This window comes from Pholcus phalangioides, unplaced genomic scaffold (genome assembly GCF_987345545.1).
Source record: "Pholcus phalangioides strain wild (caught in Gottingen) unplaced genomic scaffold, Ppha-v1.0 ptg000018l_1, whole genome shotgun sequence".
Taxonomy (NCBI): Eukaryota; Metazoa; Arthropoda; class Arachnida; order Araneae; family Pholcidae; genus Pholcus; species Pholcus phalangioides.
Window position 1 is genome coordinate 17291232 of NW_028301611.1, and position 14805 is coordinate 17306036.

General features: G+C 34.1%; 1 protein-coding gene across 2 annotated transcripts in view; it reads left to right on the forward strand.

The window, feature by feature from the left end:
* The first annotated feature begins 11787 nt into the window (after positions 1–11787).
* Positions 11788–14805, forward strand: part of LOC149071778 (zwei Ig domain protein zig-8-like) — a 134177-nt gene continuing 131159 nt past the window's right edge. For both annotated transcript variants that reach the window (XM_089247748.1, XM_089247749.1), the window contains exon 1: positions 11788–12533. In XM_089247748.1, the coding sequence (XP_089103874.1) occupies positions 12422–12533 (112 nt within the window). In that variant the 5' untranslated portion in view covers positions 11788–12421. The remainder of the gene's footprint in view (positions 12534–14805) is intronic.

Consider the following 14805-nt stretch of genomic DNA (forward strand, 5'->3'; position numbering starts at 1 on the left):
AAAATAAAAAGAAATTTAGATTCTTTTTTTCTGCTCATAATTTATGTTCGAAACATTTTTGATAGTATTCATCCGTCTATAAAATATTAAAATTGACAGAAAAATATCTTGTAATAATGAAAGAAAAATTTCACATGTATATATGAAACGTGATTGTGGTCATTTCTATTTCCGGAAAAATTTATAAATATTTAAGTAAGATTTTTACATGGATATTGTAAAAACAATTACGCCATTTAAAGTGATTCTCCCTCGTCTCTTTCGACTACTAACAGTTGATAATTTCAAAAATAACTCTTGCATATTTAAAGGTGAGTGATTAGTTATGATCTTCATTGATCTTTCAGAGGCTTTCGATAGTGCTACTTCAAATTTCTACTTTTTGCATTTAGAAAAGTAGGTTTCGTATTAGTTTGTTTTTTTAATGACTTCGTACTTATGTTAGGTAAAACTTTGTGTTTTGCAAAAAGTTTTCCTATACTTTTCAAGATTTCCTTGTCATGTTTCGATTGTGCCAGAAGATTCTGATATTGAACCAATTTATTTCTTGCTTAGTAACGATATAAAGTATTGTTTAGAATAGCTCTTAAGAAAAAAGTATAGTTTAGATAGTTCTCAACATGTTGTGTTGACCCCCTTGAGTCGTTTAAATGAAAGTCACGACCTCCAATACCATGAAAATGAAGGCGACATCTCGTGTAAAGAGCAATATTCCATATAAAGTATATAGTAAAAGCAATAATCTATGTGTCTTCTCATTCAAGCTCACGGACTATCTAAAACCTCTGCAAAGGCCCGTGGAGCTCTGATTTATAAGATTCTTTAATTTAATTTTTTTCCCCCAAAACACAACCCTGATCTATTGCCACAGAGGCAATTAACTACTACATACTACTACTACCTAACAGTACATGGGCCCCGTAAACATTTCTCAGCGGTTCCCAACCGGAGATGCGCGCACCCCTACGAGTACAGGAGAGCATTTTTTTGAGTGGGGGGGGGGGTGCGAGATGGAGAAAAAATTACACGTTGACTGATTATTTAGGAAAATTAAAACGATGATAAAAATTTAATTTTGAAATTCCTAAAAAAATATTAATCGTACCAATATTTTCACGCCTCGTCTTCTGATTTCTGCTCGCATGGATTTTGCGTTGTAAAAGTTTCATTTTCGATTAGCGATACTACTTGTTTTCATATTTGGTTCAGAAAAAAATACCATTATTTACTTGAACTATTTCGTGGTTTGATTACATTGGTATATCGTGTTATTAGCATGTTATGCATGGATTTGATACTGTCGTGAACAAACATGACTCAGGAAAAACGTCAAAAAATTCAGTTGCATCAAAGAAACATTAATTTATAGTTGTTGTGGCTGGAATCAATGAATTTTTTTTATAAATCTAAAAATAATAATAATTAAATAGCAATTTTTTTTCGTTTCGTTTTTTAATTAATTTCTAAAAAATGAAGCCAAAATTAGAAAATTAAATATTAGCCATAGCCTAAAAGGCATTAAACAATAATTAAAACAATTTATATAAATTTATTATTGGATAATTAATGCAATACATTACAGAAAAACACTGAATTTTCTATCAGATAAAAAACTTGTTATCCAATGGGTGCGGCAATGTAAGTCGCATTTCTCTGGGGGTGCGGGAAAGATATAAAGGTTGAGAACAACTGCTCGTAGGGATCTCTAACGAATAACTACAAGCAGGATAGTGTTGTGTGCATGTGTGCATATTTGTGACCCTAACGTATCTGTGTTGTTAGAATTATGCTTGTTTCTTATTATACAGTACTGCTGCCATCCGCCTCCAATATTTTGTTTTAACTGCTGGCCGATGTGAAGATGAGATTCAGGAAAGAAATTTCAAAAGCCACCAGATTGCGTGGTTGCAGTGTGAGTTATATGTGATCTGTTGGCTGAGTTAGGTCTCACTGACCACGTTTTTTTCCCGTTCAGTGCATAAAAAGTCCAAGGAGAGAGGTTTGTTGTCTTTATAGCGTTGTGGTCTAGCGCGATTACGCCCGGTATGTTAGAGGACGTGGATTCGATTCCCTGCAGGGGCAGGTGAATTTTATATCCTGAAGTTCATCTTTGGATCAGTCAGCTGTTAAAACCTACGTATGAAAATGACAATGCTGCAATTTTATGTGTTATGTAAGTATTATGTTGACGGCATGTCTGCTCTTTGCGGAGTTGGCCTTGCATTCGGACCTTGAAGTTGGCAATCCACACGAAAACCAAATTGAGTAGACTACCACTGTGCCGTCAATTGGAATCAAGTGAGGGAGAGAGGATTGTGATACCTAACTGCGAATTTTTATGTAAGTTTTGTGCATGTGTATACGTTCAGGTACTGTACTCCTGTCTTCGGTAGACGAAAAACTGCCAAAGAAGTAATATTCATCGTATCGAAGTTGGGAACAAGAAAAAGGCAAATTCTATCACCACTTTTCACCTACGGGCATCGAACCTGCACCATGCGCACCCATCACCATGTTTACAAAATAGCACAGCGACTGAAAGAGAATAAATTACATAGACTGTGAATCGTTGAGAACTCGAGTATCATAACTACTGCTACTACTGTAACTGAATATGCTTCAGGCAAACGATCCTCTGAGAAAATTCTAATGAATTGATACATGCTTGAACACGTGTTATGGGTGCACATGTGTGACCCTATATGTGGGCCATATAGCCAGGGGCGTACTCAGGGTCGACCTATGGAGAGGGCACAAAAGGCTCGTGGGCTTTTCTTCCCGAGAAAAACTGTTTTCGAGGTTAGCATCGACAGGTCGCGAGATTCTTTTTTTAAACAGGCAAAAATAACAAAAAACAGCCGATAGGTCGCGCTAGTAGGAGCGTCTTCGGTGGAAATATGCAAATAGGACGGTTATAGGAACTTGCGCTCTTAATCCACAACTAGTTCACCATTGTAAACCGTATATGTGGAGCAGCTGCACTCTGCCATTGCTGGATTTGTGACTCGCCTGCAATGTGTTATCCCCTGTGGTGGTGGTGGTGATGTGGAACACATACTGCTGTAATAAACGATTTGGAGGCATTCTGTTCGTTATTTGAGTATCTTTCCTTTGACTTGTGTAAGTCAGCGCCACATATTGGTTATTTTCTGAGTCAACTCCCATCTGAAAAATATTTCCCTTGACAAAGCGATACTAACCCTGCAAACCGTTCATTATTTCGGTTATTTTTCCAGCTTTTATGAATTTATAAAGTTTCTACGGACGTTTTGCTCGCCTTGTATAGCATATAAACGGTGCATTCCTTTGATATTTAAATTAATTTCACCGAGATATTACATTGTTTTCGTCTAATTTTTGTTTGGCTTGGGAGGGGGGCATGGGATACTTATGACTGTAACCCTATTTATATTGTCGGAGTTATGTCTGTTTTGTGATTAACTGGTTGTTGTCATCTCTCTTACACATTTTTCAGTGGAAACGGGAGAAGCTTGAATTTTCAGGTTTCAAGACATTCAAAATGGGAGACCGGATACAAAATTATTCAAGAATTATTCAGTTGCGGGGGGGGGGGGGGCTGGCAAACAAAGTGCAAAGCCACTATTGAATACTATATATCGCTACAGTGAAATTGTTAAAAAAACATTTTTTTATTTCCTGTTATAATAAACAATCTTTGAGTTGTCGCAGGAAAACCTATTGTTACCTGGATTTTATACCAGATCTTATCTTTTTAATTATTTCAATTAAGTTAAACCACAGTTCTTCCAAGCGCATTAAAATTTTCATGAAGCAAAACTCTCATTGTTTTCCAGCCTAAAAATGGTTCATTCCATGTCAGGTCGTGACCAGTTGCGTCATATAATTGGTGAGTCCAATTACCGACTAAGTTCAGCTATATTTACTTCTTCCAAAGCGGATCTCTCTCTACAGTGCGATGCGATGCGAGTTAGAAATCTTCCAGCAACCATCACATAATGAGTCGAAATTGTTGGTGGAGCCCATCGCGGTGAGCTCTCTAACAATGGGTGGAGTTACATGTGTGTTTTGCCTAATTATTATGACGATTCACATTTCCTGTTGAAGGTTATTCGCAACTCCAATTACATATTTAAAACATCATTACTTTTAGAACGCTTGGATTTCGAAGAAAAGACATAACTTTCGGTTCTTAAATATCGCTTTCGAACAACCACATAGCGGTATTACATACTCCATACTACTGCACAATTGGCGATCAAACTTAATTCAGCTAATAGTTCATATTCAATAACACCGATTATCAGATTCGACATACAGGAGATGCCACTCTTCACTATTCATAAAAGGTGAGGTACAAAAGGGGAGCTGATGCTTCCCCACACCATCTTCAACCCCAGTACATTGCATTGCTCGTCATGATTTCTGAACATACATTCTGAAAAAATTCTTTGAAAACAAACTTATTTCTCTTATACCAAGTACAACTCCTGTCCTACCGCCATGGGACAATTTACTACCGAATGAGTTGTACCGTAAGGGTGCTTGTTTACCCAACAGTTTGAGTGCGTATCTAGTGTTGCGCGTGAATATTAATGCTATCATTTATATTTCGAGCTATGATTGAAGTGTAATTAATGATTGAATATTTGTATCGTTGTATGTATGTTGTTCTCTGTGTCGAAACTTTTTAACGAGGAGATCGACTCATTTACGTCTCAAATTTGAAAAATCGCAGAAAACCAACTTCAGTCGATCACCAACTGTACCATCGGTGGAGTTTGAACCCGGATTTTCTTGATGCGAATCCTTCACGGTAGACATTTCCAATACCAGAACTTTTCAAAGCCGAACTGCGTGACTTTTCCTCATTTGTTAAGAAACAAATTAGAAAAAATAACTCTAATTGTCAAGAAAATAATATATTTTTTCAATATGTTTTATACACGGGTTTAGTAGTAAGCAGTGTCACGGCGGAAACAAGATCGTTTCTCTGTCTTTCTTTTTCTAAAGAAAAACCTTTGTCGAAGAAGACAGTCTGGTAGCTCTGATAAAACGCAAAACAAATGCAATACAAAGACAAATTTTGGGCGGAAAATTCAACTAGCATCGGCGAGTAATTGAACCATCGTCCATCGTCCAATTTGTGTGAATGTGCTGCTCTACCACTAAACAGAAGCGCCGATCGTTTTCCTTCTTTGAAACATACGCTGAACAGTAATATCTCTCCGTACTCCACCATCTGGGGGACAATGTCATTGAGCATGAGCTGTTAGGTGATTAAGGTATACCCATTTTTTAAAGTTCCGTTCAGCGTAAAAAATGTTTTCACCCACAGTTATCAGTCGCAATTATGAGATATCTCGCCTCGATAAATCCCTCTCATTTCGACAATGAAGAACTCTGCTATTTAGCGAGTTGACTTCTCCATCTACGAAAATTTTTGTATACACCTGTCTTTACTCGTTGAATATCGAATGTTCATTTAATTTCAGAGTAATATCGACCTATTACATAATAATAGAACGTCGTAATGAAAAACACTCATTCCCAATATGAAATAGATGTCACATATATCATTCATTCATCAAGTTTCAAGAATGAACCAAATGTGATATGTGATAAATCTTGAAGTAACCAAAAACGACCATTTTTTCAAAGTATCATAACTTTTGAAGCTTGGCCTATTCATTAAAACATAATTTAACATTTTCGTTCCCCTCCCGTTTTTGGAGTAGTATAGAAATGAAAGTGAAGTAAAATTAATAAAAAAAGCTGGAATACTTTTCTATTTCTGATTTATTGTTCTTAGAGTTGAAGGGGAGGAGAAAACACTAACATTTGCACGAAATAGGAAAAAAAAATGTCTTCCCCTCGAAAGCGATGTGACATTTTATAGAGGTTTTGATTATTTCCGCTGTGCCAGTTATAATGTAGATCAGGGGCCGTTCAAGTATTACGTAAGCAAGTTTTTAGCCACTTTTCACCCCTCTCCCCCCCCTGTCAGCAAAAGTCAGCAAAACGCTGACCCCCTCCCCCTCCCCCCTTGTCAGCAAAATTTCGTCATCAGCTCTGCCCCTCTGAATCCTAACTCATATTTTCATAAGGTGTGGTTGATTACGTAAGCATTATCCAACCCCCCCCCTCCCCATTTGTCATCAAAAGTCAGCAAATCTGAAACCCCCTCTCCCCCCCCCATTGATGATGACGTAATACTTGAACAGCCCCTCAGTGCAATTCATAGAATCGATTGAAGATGTTAAGCAAGAAAAATGATCGGTTCTTCCGCTGCGTAGTGTTTTAGAGCAATCGCTTGGATTGTGAAGTACGGTGGTTCAATTCCCCGCAGTGGTGATTTCAATTTTCTTTGCAACATTAATTTTCGCATTGTATACAACTGTCGAATGTTCATTTAATTTCGGAGTATTATCAACCCAATACATTATAATGGCACGACGTAATGAAAAGCACTCATCCACAACATGAAATAGATGTCACATATATATCCTTCATCCATCAAGATTCAAGAATGAACCAAATGTGATATATGATAAATCTTGAAGTGACCAGAGAAAGCCATTTTTTAAAGTATCACAACTTGAAGCTAGGCCTATTCATTAAAAACCACAGATAAAAGAGAGAGGAGAGGGGTATAATCCTTAGTTGAAGTGGCTTCAACCAAAAGGGCCCCCGACATGATGACGGTGAGGATTAACCCTTCAAACCCTGTAATTCAGTCTACTTACTTTTTTTTTACAGCGTCCTTCTTTACTATCTTTTCGTTTGTACGTACACTTCTTAGGCGAATTAAAAGAAGAAAAAAAATCTCGCTTGCAGTCTTTATCATGAGTGAGATTTATCCTTCAAAACTAGGGCCTCCAATTCCCATCGCAGCAGAAGCACGTATTATAAAGAGCCAAAAGGTCACGAAAACTTATCAACAATCCACCCAGAGGAAGTTTCGGTTTCTTTTTTTAAAAAAGTCCATTGCTTATCAACCTTTTTTATTATTAGTATTATTATTTGAAGAAATATTAAAGGTTCGGCTAGTAATAGATGCTATTAAGGGCAATTAATCCTGCTCAATTCCACTTTAAGAGCCTTGTCTACCCCTCTCTTTATATATATATAATGTATGCTAATTGCATAGCTTCAGTTCCATCTTAACTGTGACAAAAGCGGGTTCAGAAAGCTTAAGGGATCTCGGGAGTTTCTTCGAGCTTGCTCCTGTAAACTTGCTGCTGCTGCTGCTTCACCCATCTCTGAAGAGGAAACTGATTTGAGATACGGCAATTAAGTAATTTAAAGTCTACACGAGGGACGAAATTAGGTAGTTTTCACTCTGTCTTGTCTCTCATCGCCTTTAGTTGCTAGCTCTTCCCCTAGAATAGCTCTTGATTAATGCACATTTCTCTCTCTCTCTCTCTCTCTCTCTCTCTCTCTCCCTTCTTGTCGTAATAGATGAACCGGAGTTTTCAGACGGGTCCATGTCATCTTCTTCTTGACTTTGAACTTCTAGAATAGTTCATTATCAATCTTTCTTATGCATAATCTTAAGGGTAAAGACATGGAGTTTGAAACGGATGAAATGTATGCATTTATTTTGATAAATTTATCTGCTTTACATCAAGATTAAATCATATGCTCTTGGGAACAGATTTTGAGACCACGATCAGCTTCTAGTTTATCATAATGAAATGATGCACGGGTTACTAAATGCCTAGTTGTAAGCCAAAGAGAGACAAAGAGATCGAATCAAATAGGGGGAACCCTGAACTATTGAGGAATTTCACTAATTCTGAAATTCAGCATTACCCTTTTATTCATCAATTCTAAAATTATGACTTCCATCAATTGTAGAATTATTTCTTTCATTAATTGTGAATTTTAACACATGCTCAGATTATTTATTTTCATTTCTAATTGATGAATTCTGTCCATTCTTTACATTGATTCTCGAATTATTTTTTTCACTAGGTCTTAATTTTCATCATTTTTGGAATTACATCTTAAATTTGAATTTTTTTTCCGCTTCTATAAATATTCCTTAATTCGAAATTTTCGCATTTTTGTGTTAATTTACATGCAATTGTGTGTTTTTATTTTTATAACGAAAATTGTCCAGCATTACTTTATGCTCTTATGGATTTTAAAAAGCCCCTCCAAAATGTATAAAATCTGATTTTTTTGTGGGGAGGGCTCCGAAATCTTTTTCGCACTGGGCAGGCCCCGCGTCTGGTGAGGGTGACCTGATACGCTTTCATATAGCAAATACCTACAGGAGTGATTTTATACCATACAGAATACACCCCTCCCCATACGCGGAGTGAAAGAAAAGTGTATTTCCGCCTACCACTGGTACACAGAGAGGGAAGTATGTGGCGTATGCACGCACGTAGATGGCACTACAAGATCAGGAAGTGATCGGGATAGAATTGCCGAAAAAGGACTGTGCTTTTGCATTAAATCGCTTACATTCAATATGAAATATACAGAGTTGTTATTTTCATTTATATAAGTTTTGATTAAATAGTTGAACAGCCTGGCATGGTGTTGTGTGCTTCTGATTTGTGGTGTCGTTATCTCGCCATATGTCTAACAGTCTGAGTGCATCTAAAAATAGTGCTGTGTCTGATTTTGTAGTTCTACTATCTATATTTCAGAAATGAAGAGAGTGAAATGTAATGATTGGATAGTTGTTCCATTGTAGACCTGCTGCATTCTGTAGCGAGATTTTTTTAACTGGTATATCGGCTCGCATTCGCGCCTCGAAGTTGGGAACCACAGAATATCAACTTCCACCACTGTGGCGCCGGTGGGGTTCGAATCCGCTCACAAAGGCATTGGTAAATTCTTTTTAGTCAAGAAATTCAACTTTATCTTGCTTTTAATTGAAATTAATCTCTAATTTTAATTAACAAATTTTAGAACTTTCCATTGCCGGTCGATCAAAAGACTGCATACCACTAAAGAGCTTTAATTAGAAAACGATCTCATCATGAAATTAGAGCGATAATATCTCATTGAACATTTACATTAAGTTAAATTCCTTGGAACAAACTACGCTTAAAGCGAAATTAATTAGACTGTTGAAGAAATTTTAATTATTTCCTGGCTGCCCCAGCCCATTTTTCAAATTTTAAAATGATAACTTTCTATCTTAGGGAAAAAGTATATTACTTTTTTCAGTAATATGTATTTTAGGACCAGTATATTATCATATTTCATCTTTTTTATATTTTTAAATATTTTTTTATCGATAGTTTATAGCCAAATGAAAATCCCCCCCCCCCCAGCTTTTTTCCCCTTTGTGATCTTTGGAAAACAGTGGTTCAAGTCTTACAAGACCAGTTGCCAACTATAAAATTTTGTACTGAGTTGAGAAGGTTAAGGAAAATTTAGTCATCAGTTGAACATCCTTTTAAATCAATTAAAATTGTAAATTACTTCACAAATTAGATTTATGCAGAAAAAAAAGAGGCGAGTGTCTTTATAATAAATGTCCTTTTCCCCTGGCTACTTTATTTACGAAATATATGTAATTGAAAATTATTTTAACTTTACCACGTGTTTCATTTCAAATACATTTTACTATTATTTCTGAAAAGTACTTGGTTTTTCAATACGCTTAATTTTTGATCAGTGTTTCAAAAACATATAAAAATGTCTTCTCTTTACACTAAATAAACAGAAGGAAGTTTTGATCATAAGTTATAAGGAGAAAAAAAAAATCCTCAGTTTTCATGGTTGCTTATTATTAGCTGCATTAAGGTTTCATCTAAAAACTTTACTTTGAGAATGTATCACGTGATCTAGCGAAGCAAAGGAAAATTAGAAATATGTTGCCCCAATAAAGCGGACGAAAAAAACAGGTGATAAACAAATAAAAATAGAAACAAAAATGTAATTGACGTAAAAATTACTCAGAGTATCAGTGTTCGTCCATGTTAAAAATAAAGTAACAAAATGTATGGAAAATGTGGTGAGTGTCACACTTAAATATCAAGTTCAGTGCTGAAATAGGCAAAGCACCACGTCGGATTTACCCATCTCTTAACATGATTAAATCTAAATTGGTTAAATCTATTTTCTCACCATTAATTTTGAACAAATGCCGCTGTTGACTGCATATGATTCATTAGTAGGCAAAGAAGTGTCCCTAAGAATTTGTTGCTCCTGATTTTCAGGCGGCCATTTATTTATCTTTTTTTGTCAAATTTCGTGAGAATGGCCCTCCTATAAAAGAGAGGAGGTTTGTCATCTATTTTTGAACAAATAACAAGTTTAGAGACTCTAACCACTACGAATTTCAAGGAGAGAAATTTACAGGCGGAAGCTTGTAGATTTCCCTTCCAAAAATTCACCTTAACATTGTATCCTTCTTCAACAGTTTCTTCAACACTTTGTACAATAACCGGTATACCGATACTAGTTCACATTAGAAACACCATTATATCTTTAAATTGGAGGAACGTGGGTGTCTAGGGGAGATATGAAACCGGATGAATACGATGAACCATAAGTCATCACCACCGCAGTTGGTTGGCGGTTAATACACCGCCAATCACCTGCTTCGACAAGGGGACTCCAGTATCATTTGGTAAATATCAAATCCAGGTTATGATGTCACAAGAAGTTTCCCCTCTAAAGGGTTGTTAATAAATGGAATAGCTTACACCCGGAGGTCGTGAATTATTACACAAATGGCATGTTCAAAAAGAAGTACGATAAGCGAAGCGAGAAGCCATACATACTTAGATAAGACAACCATTTTTTTTGCCAGTACATTGTATAGTATTGATTATTAGTTTATACCTTTCGTAATATATGCTTTTATTTCGGGCTTCTGCATTTTTTTTGTTTAATTTGACAACTTTATTTTATTTTTACGGACATCTTCTTTCAGTCACGTCGTTCGGAAAATTTGTCTGTTGGAGATCTTCACGTAGGTGAGGGATTGGAAATCGTGGATTGGATAAGAAACAGCGATTGGCTGTAGTGATAATACTAAGAATCTTTTTTTTATCTTGAAATGTTCGATATGATAACCTCTTAATATAACGTCGAGTTTCTGTGGAATGAGGGGAGATGAAACGAATGACAACTGTAATTACAATCTTCCAATTAGAGGAAAATATACACATAAATAGAATATTAAAAAAAAAAAATTTTATAATAAAAAAACATTCAAATTAGAAAAACATATAAACGTATTTTAAAAATCATAAATTCTACTCCATAAATACTTTTTCTCCAAAAGTAAAATAATAATTATTACAAAATATTCCCCAGAATTCTCACGTCATCAGTCACAATCATCATTTCCTGTTACAAAAATACTATTCCTAAATAAGAAATGGAAAATTGCGTTTCAAAGGAAACGAAAACTAGAATTTTCCAGGAAAAAAAAAAAAAAAATTAATAGTTTCATATATAATTATACACATTATTTCGTGTTTTTTTTAGGGGATTAAAAAGAAATTCCCGATGCAAAGGGATCATTAGTATGACGTCATATAGGGTCTTTGGTGGCGGGTGGATAAAGTTGGGAACGACTGAGACAAGAGGGATTTTCACAAGGGGAAAAAAAATACCAAGAACTTAACTGTGACCGCGCCTCTTTGTCACATGACGTGTTTCAGTTGGTACGTGATGTTCGGTGTCTTTTTTTTTTTATATATTTTTCTATACTATCATCATCAGCATTATATATATTTATTTTTTTTGGTACGTTTCCAAAACGCGTGACACCGCGCGCTCTTTTCTAGTTTTATCCATCATTTTCCCCCCTTCCACGCGCTCACACACTCGGCCGTGCTTTTACAAGTAGTCGTAGTAGTAGCCTGCACGACCATTTTTCGGTCTGCCGGCAGTGGTTACGGTTACACGATATTTTTCCTCTTCGGATTTCTGTAACATCCTTAAATATATATATGGTATATCCAATTATATTAGAGCCGTGTTGAGATCGACTGGATCAACAGCTGTTGCTGTCTATTTTTGTTTTTTTTGTTTTTTTCCGAGTTGGTGAAGAAATTGGAAAGAAAAAAAATTTTTTTCCTGCGCAGGAATACAGAAATTTCCAGAAGTTTACGCGCACGAGGTTGGAATCCAAAAATGGGTAAACAAAAGACTAAGCAAAGGATTTGCATTGGCGGGAATTTCGGACGTTATTTGAATGATTTATGAGAGAAGAGAAGAGGGAAAATATTCCTGAGGATTTTTTGGGGATCATTTTTCAAAATTTGTTTATTAAATAATTAGTAATTTATCCACTTGTTGAAATGAAGTTCCACGTGAGGAGCGGATTCGTTGAACACGTGCATCTGATCAATACGTAATTTGATTGTTTTTTGTTTTTTTTTCTATAGACTTTCATTGTGAAAGATAATATTTGATTTGTGTGATTTGTGGACTTTATTGTGAATTAAACTGAATCGACATGGATAAATATACTGATATGTTCCGTATTGTGAAGAGAACGTTTTCGAGTTACGAACTAATCAGCTGTAGACTGTTTTTATGCATTTGGTTTCTGATAACTCACGCAGCAGGTATGTCATATATATTTTTTCTTTTATTAAATAATGTACAAATACCGTTGAATTATAATGTTATATTAATCACGTTTTTCGTAAAATTATTATTTTCTTGAGATTTTATAATCAGAAATATTATTGAACTTATAAACGTATGTCAGTAAATCTAACGTGATGAAAAAGACCCTCCAATCAGAGTTTATTTTATCAATAATTATCGAAGATTTCAGATTAACAAAAGCTTAAAAATTGCTGATATATGAAGAACTATTTTTGCTTTTTATGGGAAGATTGTATAATTGCTAGGTAATTTGATAATTGTTTGTGTTATCAGTTATTTTCGCAATCAAACGTTCATCCAAATAGTTATTAGCGCTATGATGAATTATGATATTTTCCAAAATAATTCCCAAGTTGTTCTTCAAATCGTCAAAGATTATTTATCGGAGATTCCAAGAGTATCAAATGATCATCAAAAAAATTACTGTAATTTAACGAAGTTTACTGAGTTAATAAGAACTAAGGTGAAAAAAAAAATTATTAAAAAACTGTTTTGTTATTGTATAATTTTTCAATAATTAATAACTATCATAATAAATTATTAATTTTAATAATATAAATAATAAATTTAAATAATAATAATTTTAAATTTAAATAATAATAATTTTAAATTTATAATTAATAATAATTTTAAATTTATAATTAATAATAATTTTAAATTTATAATTAATAATAATTAATAATAATTAATAATAATTAATAATAATTAATAATAATTAATAATAAATAATTAATAAATAATTAATAAATTTAAATAATAATTTAAATAATATAATAATTATTTCTGGCAATACCTAAGTCATTAACTCTTCATCTGCTAACGGTACTTTGAAGTAACAGGTTGCAAAATTTCTTATCGTACTTAATAATTGTTTGAAAAAAAACCATTTTTGTTTCTTTTCTTTTTGTCTTCAATTAGAATTAAAATGACCTACAAAATAATTTTACATGATAACTATTTATTCTTGTTATTTATTCATTTACAGTAAAATCTGTCTATAACCATACTCTAGGGGGCATAGAAAAATATTGTTATAGACAAGTTATCGTTGTAGACAGTGTCATTATACATAGGTTTCACTTTGTATTTGCAGTTATTACCATTTTCTTCTTTTTCCACTTTTCATAATTTCTTAGATAAAGGGTTAAATGTCATCAAAGCTCATAAAATTATCAAAATCACTGAAAAGTTATGTAAAAAGATTATGATTATCGGAATTTTTTTTTAAAGTGAAGCCGGATAGTAAAATATGCAATCCTCTGCCTGTTATACTCAAAAACGGAGAAAAAGGGAAAATACGGAAATATGAATTCCGTATTTCCCGAGAATTTAACTTCTTCTTTGTTTCTCCATTTGTAAAATAATTTGTTACTAAGCGTGCTGTATATACTATAGTGTGTGTGTTTAACTACACAATCATACATAAACCATAAATATAAATAAAGTAACGAATGAATAAGCATAACAAAAATATTTCGTCATGCGAACAGAATGAAAAATTAAATTATTTAACTGAATTTATATAATTAATTATATACGAACATAATTTACCAAAAGAGTTTCGAAATTTTCTAAAATAATATATATTAAAATATGAATTGAATTTTTGTGAATGTATGCATATGACATATAATGAGTTAATTAAGTAAGATATTAGTCTTATATAATTTAATTATATTTTAACTAATTAATGAAACTCTAATTATTTAACAAGCCGCGTAAACACACACACAATACACTTTTTTAAACAAATATTTGAACTTTTACGGGCACAATCATCAATCGGTGTTATTCTTAAAAAGGTAAACATTTAATGAGGTTATTCGTTTCAATTATATATATACTCATTCCCCTAAAATACCAACCACTGAAATGAATTTATATTATAATTATAAGGTCATTATTATTACCAAGAGGTTATCCAAAACTGCGCATTCACTGACAGCTGACGAGCATCCCGGTATGGCATGTCCGAACCGGCTATCTTTGCGCAACAAATCACATTATAATCACCGGCACGTCATTATCATTCTAAATGAATGATCCATCTCTTAGTCTCTATTCATATTTTCATGTCTCTTATAATGAATACGTGTCATCGACTACACGTCTAATAAGGGGCCCGCCTTAGGCAGGTGAGAAGGGTGCGATCGCTCCGGGCTACAAAATGTTAAGGGCCAAAAGGTTTATAAAATGGTTCATTATCACTTCCTCCGACGTTGTGGG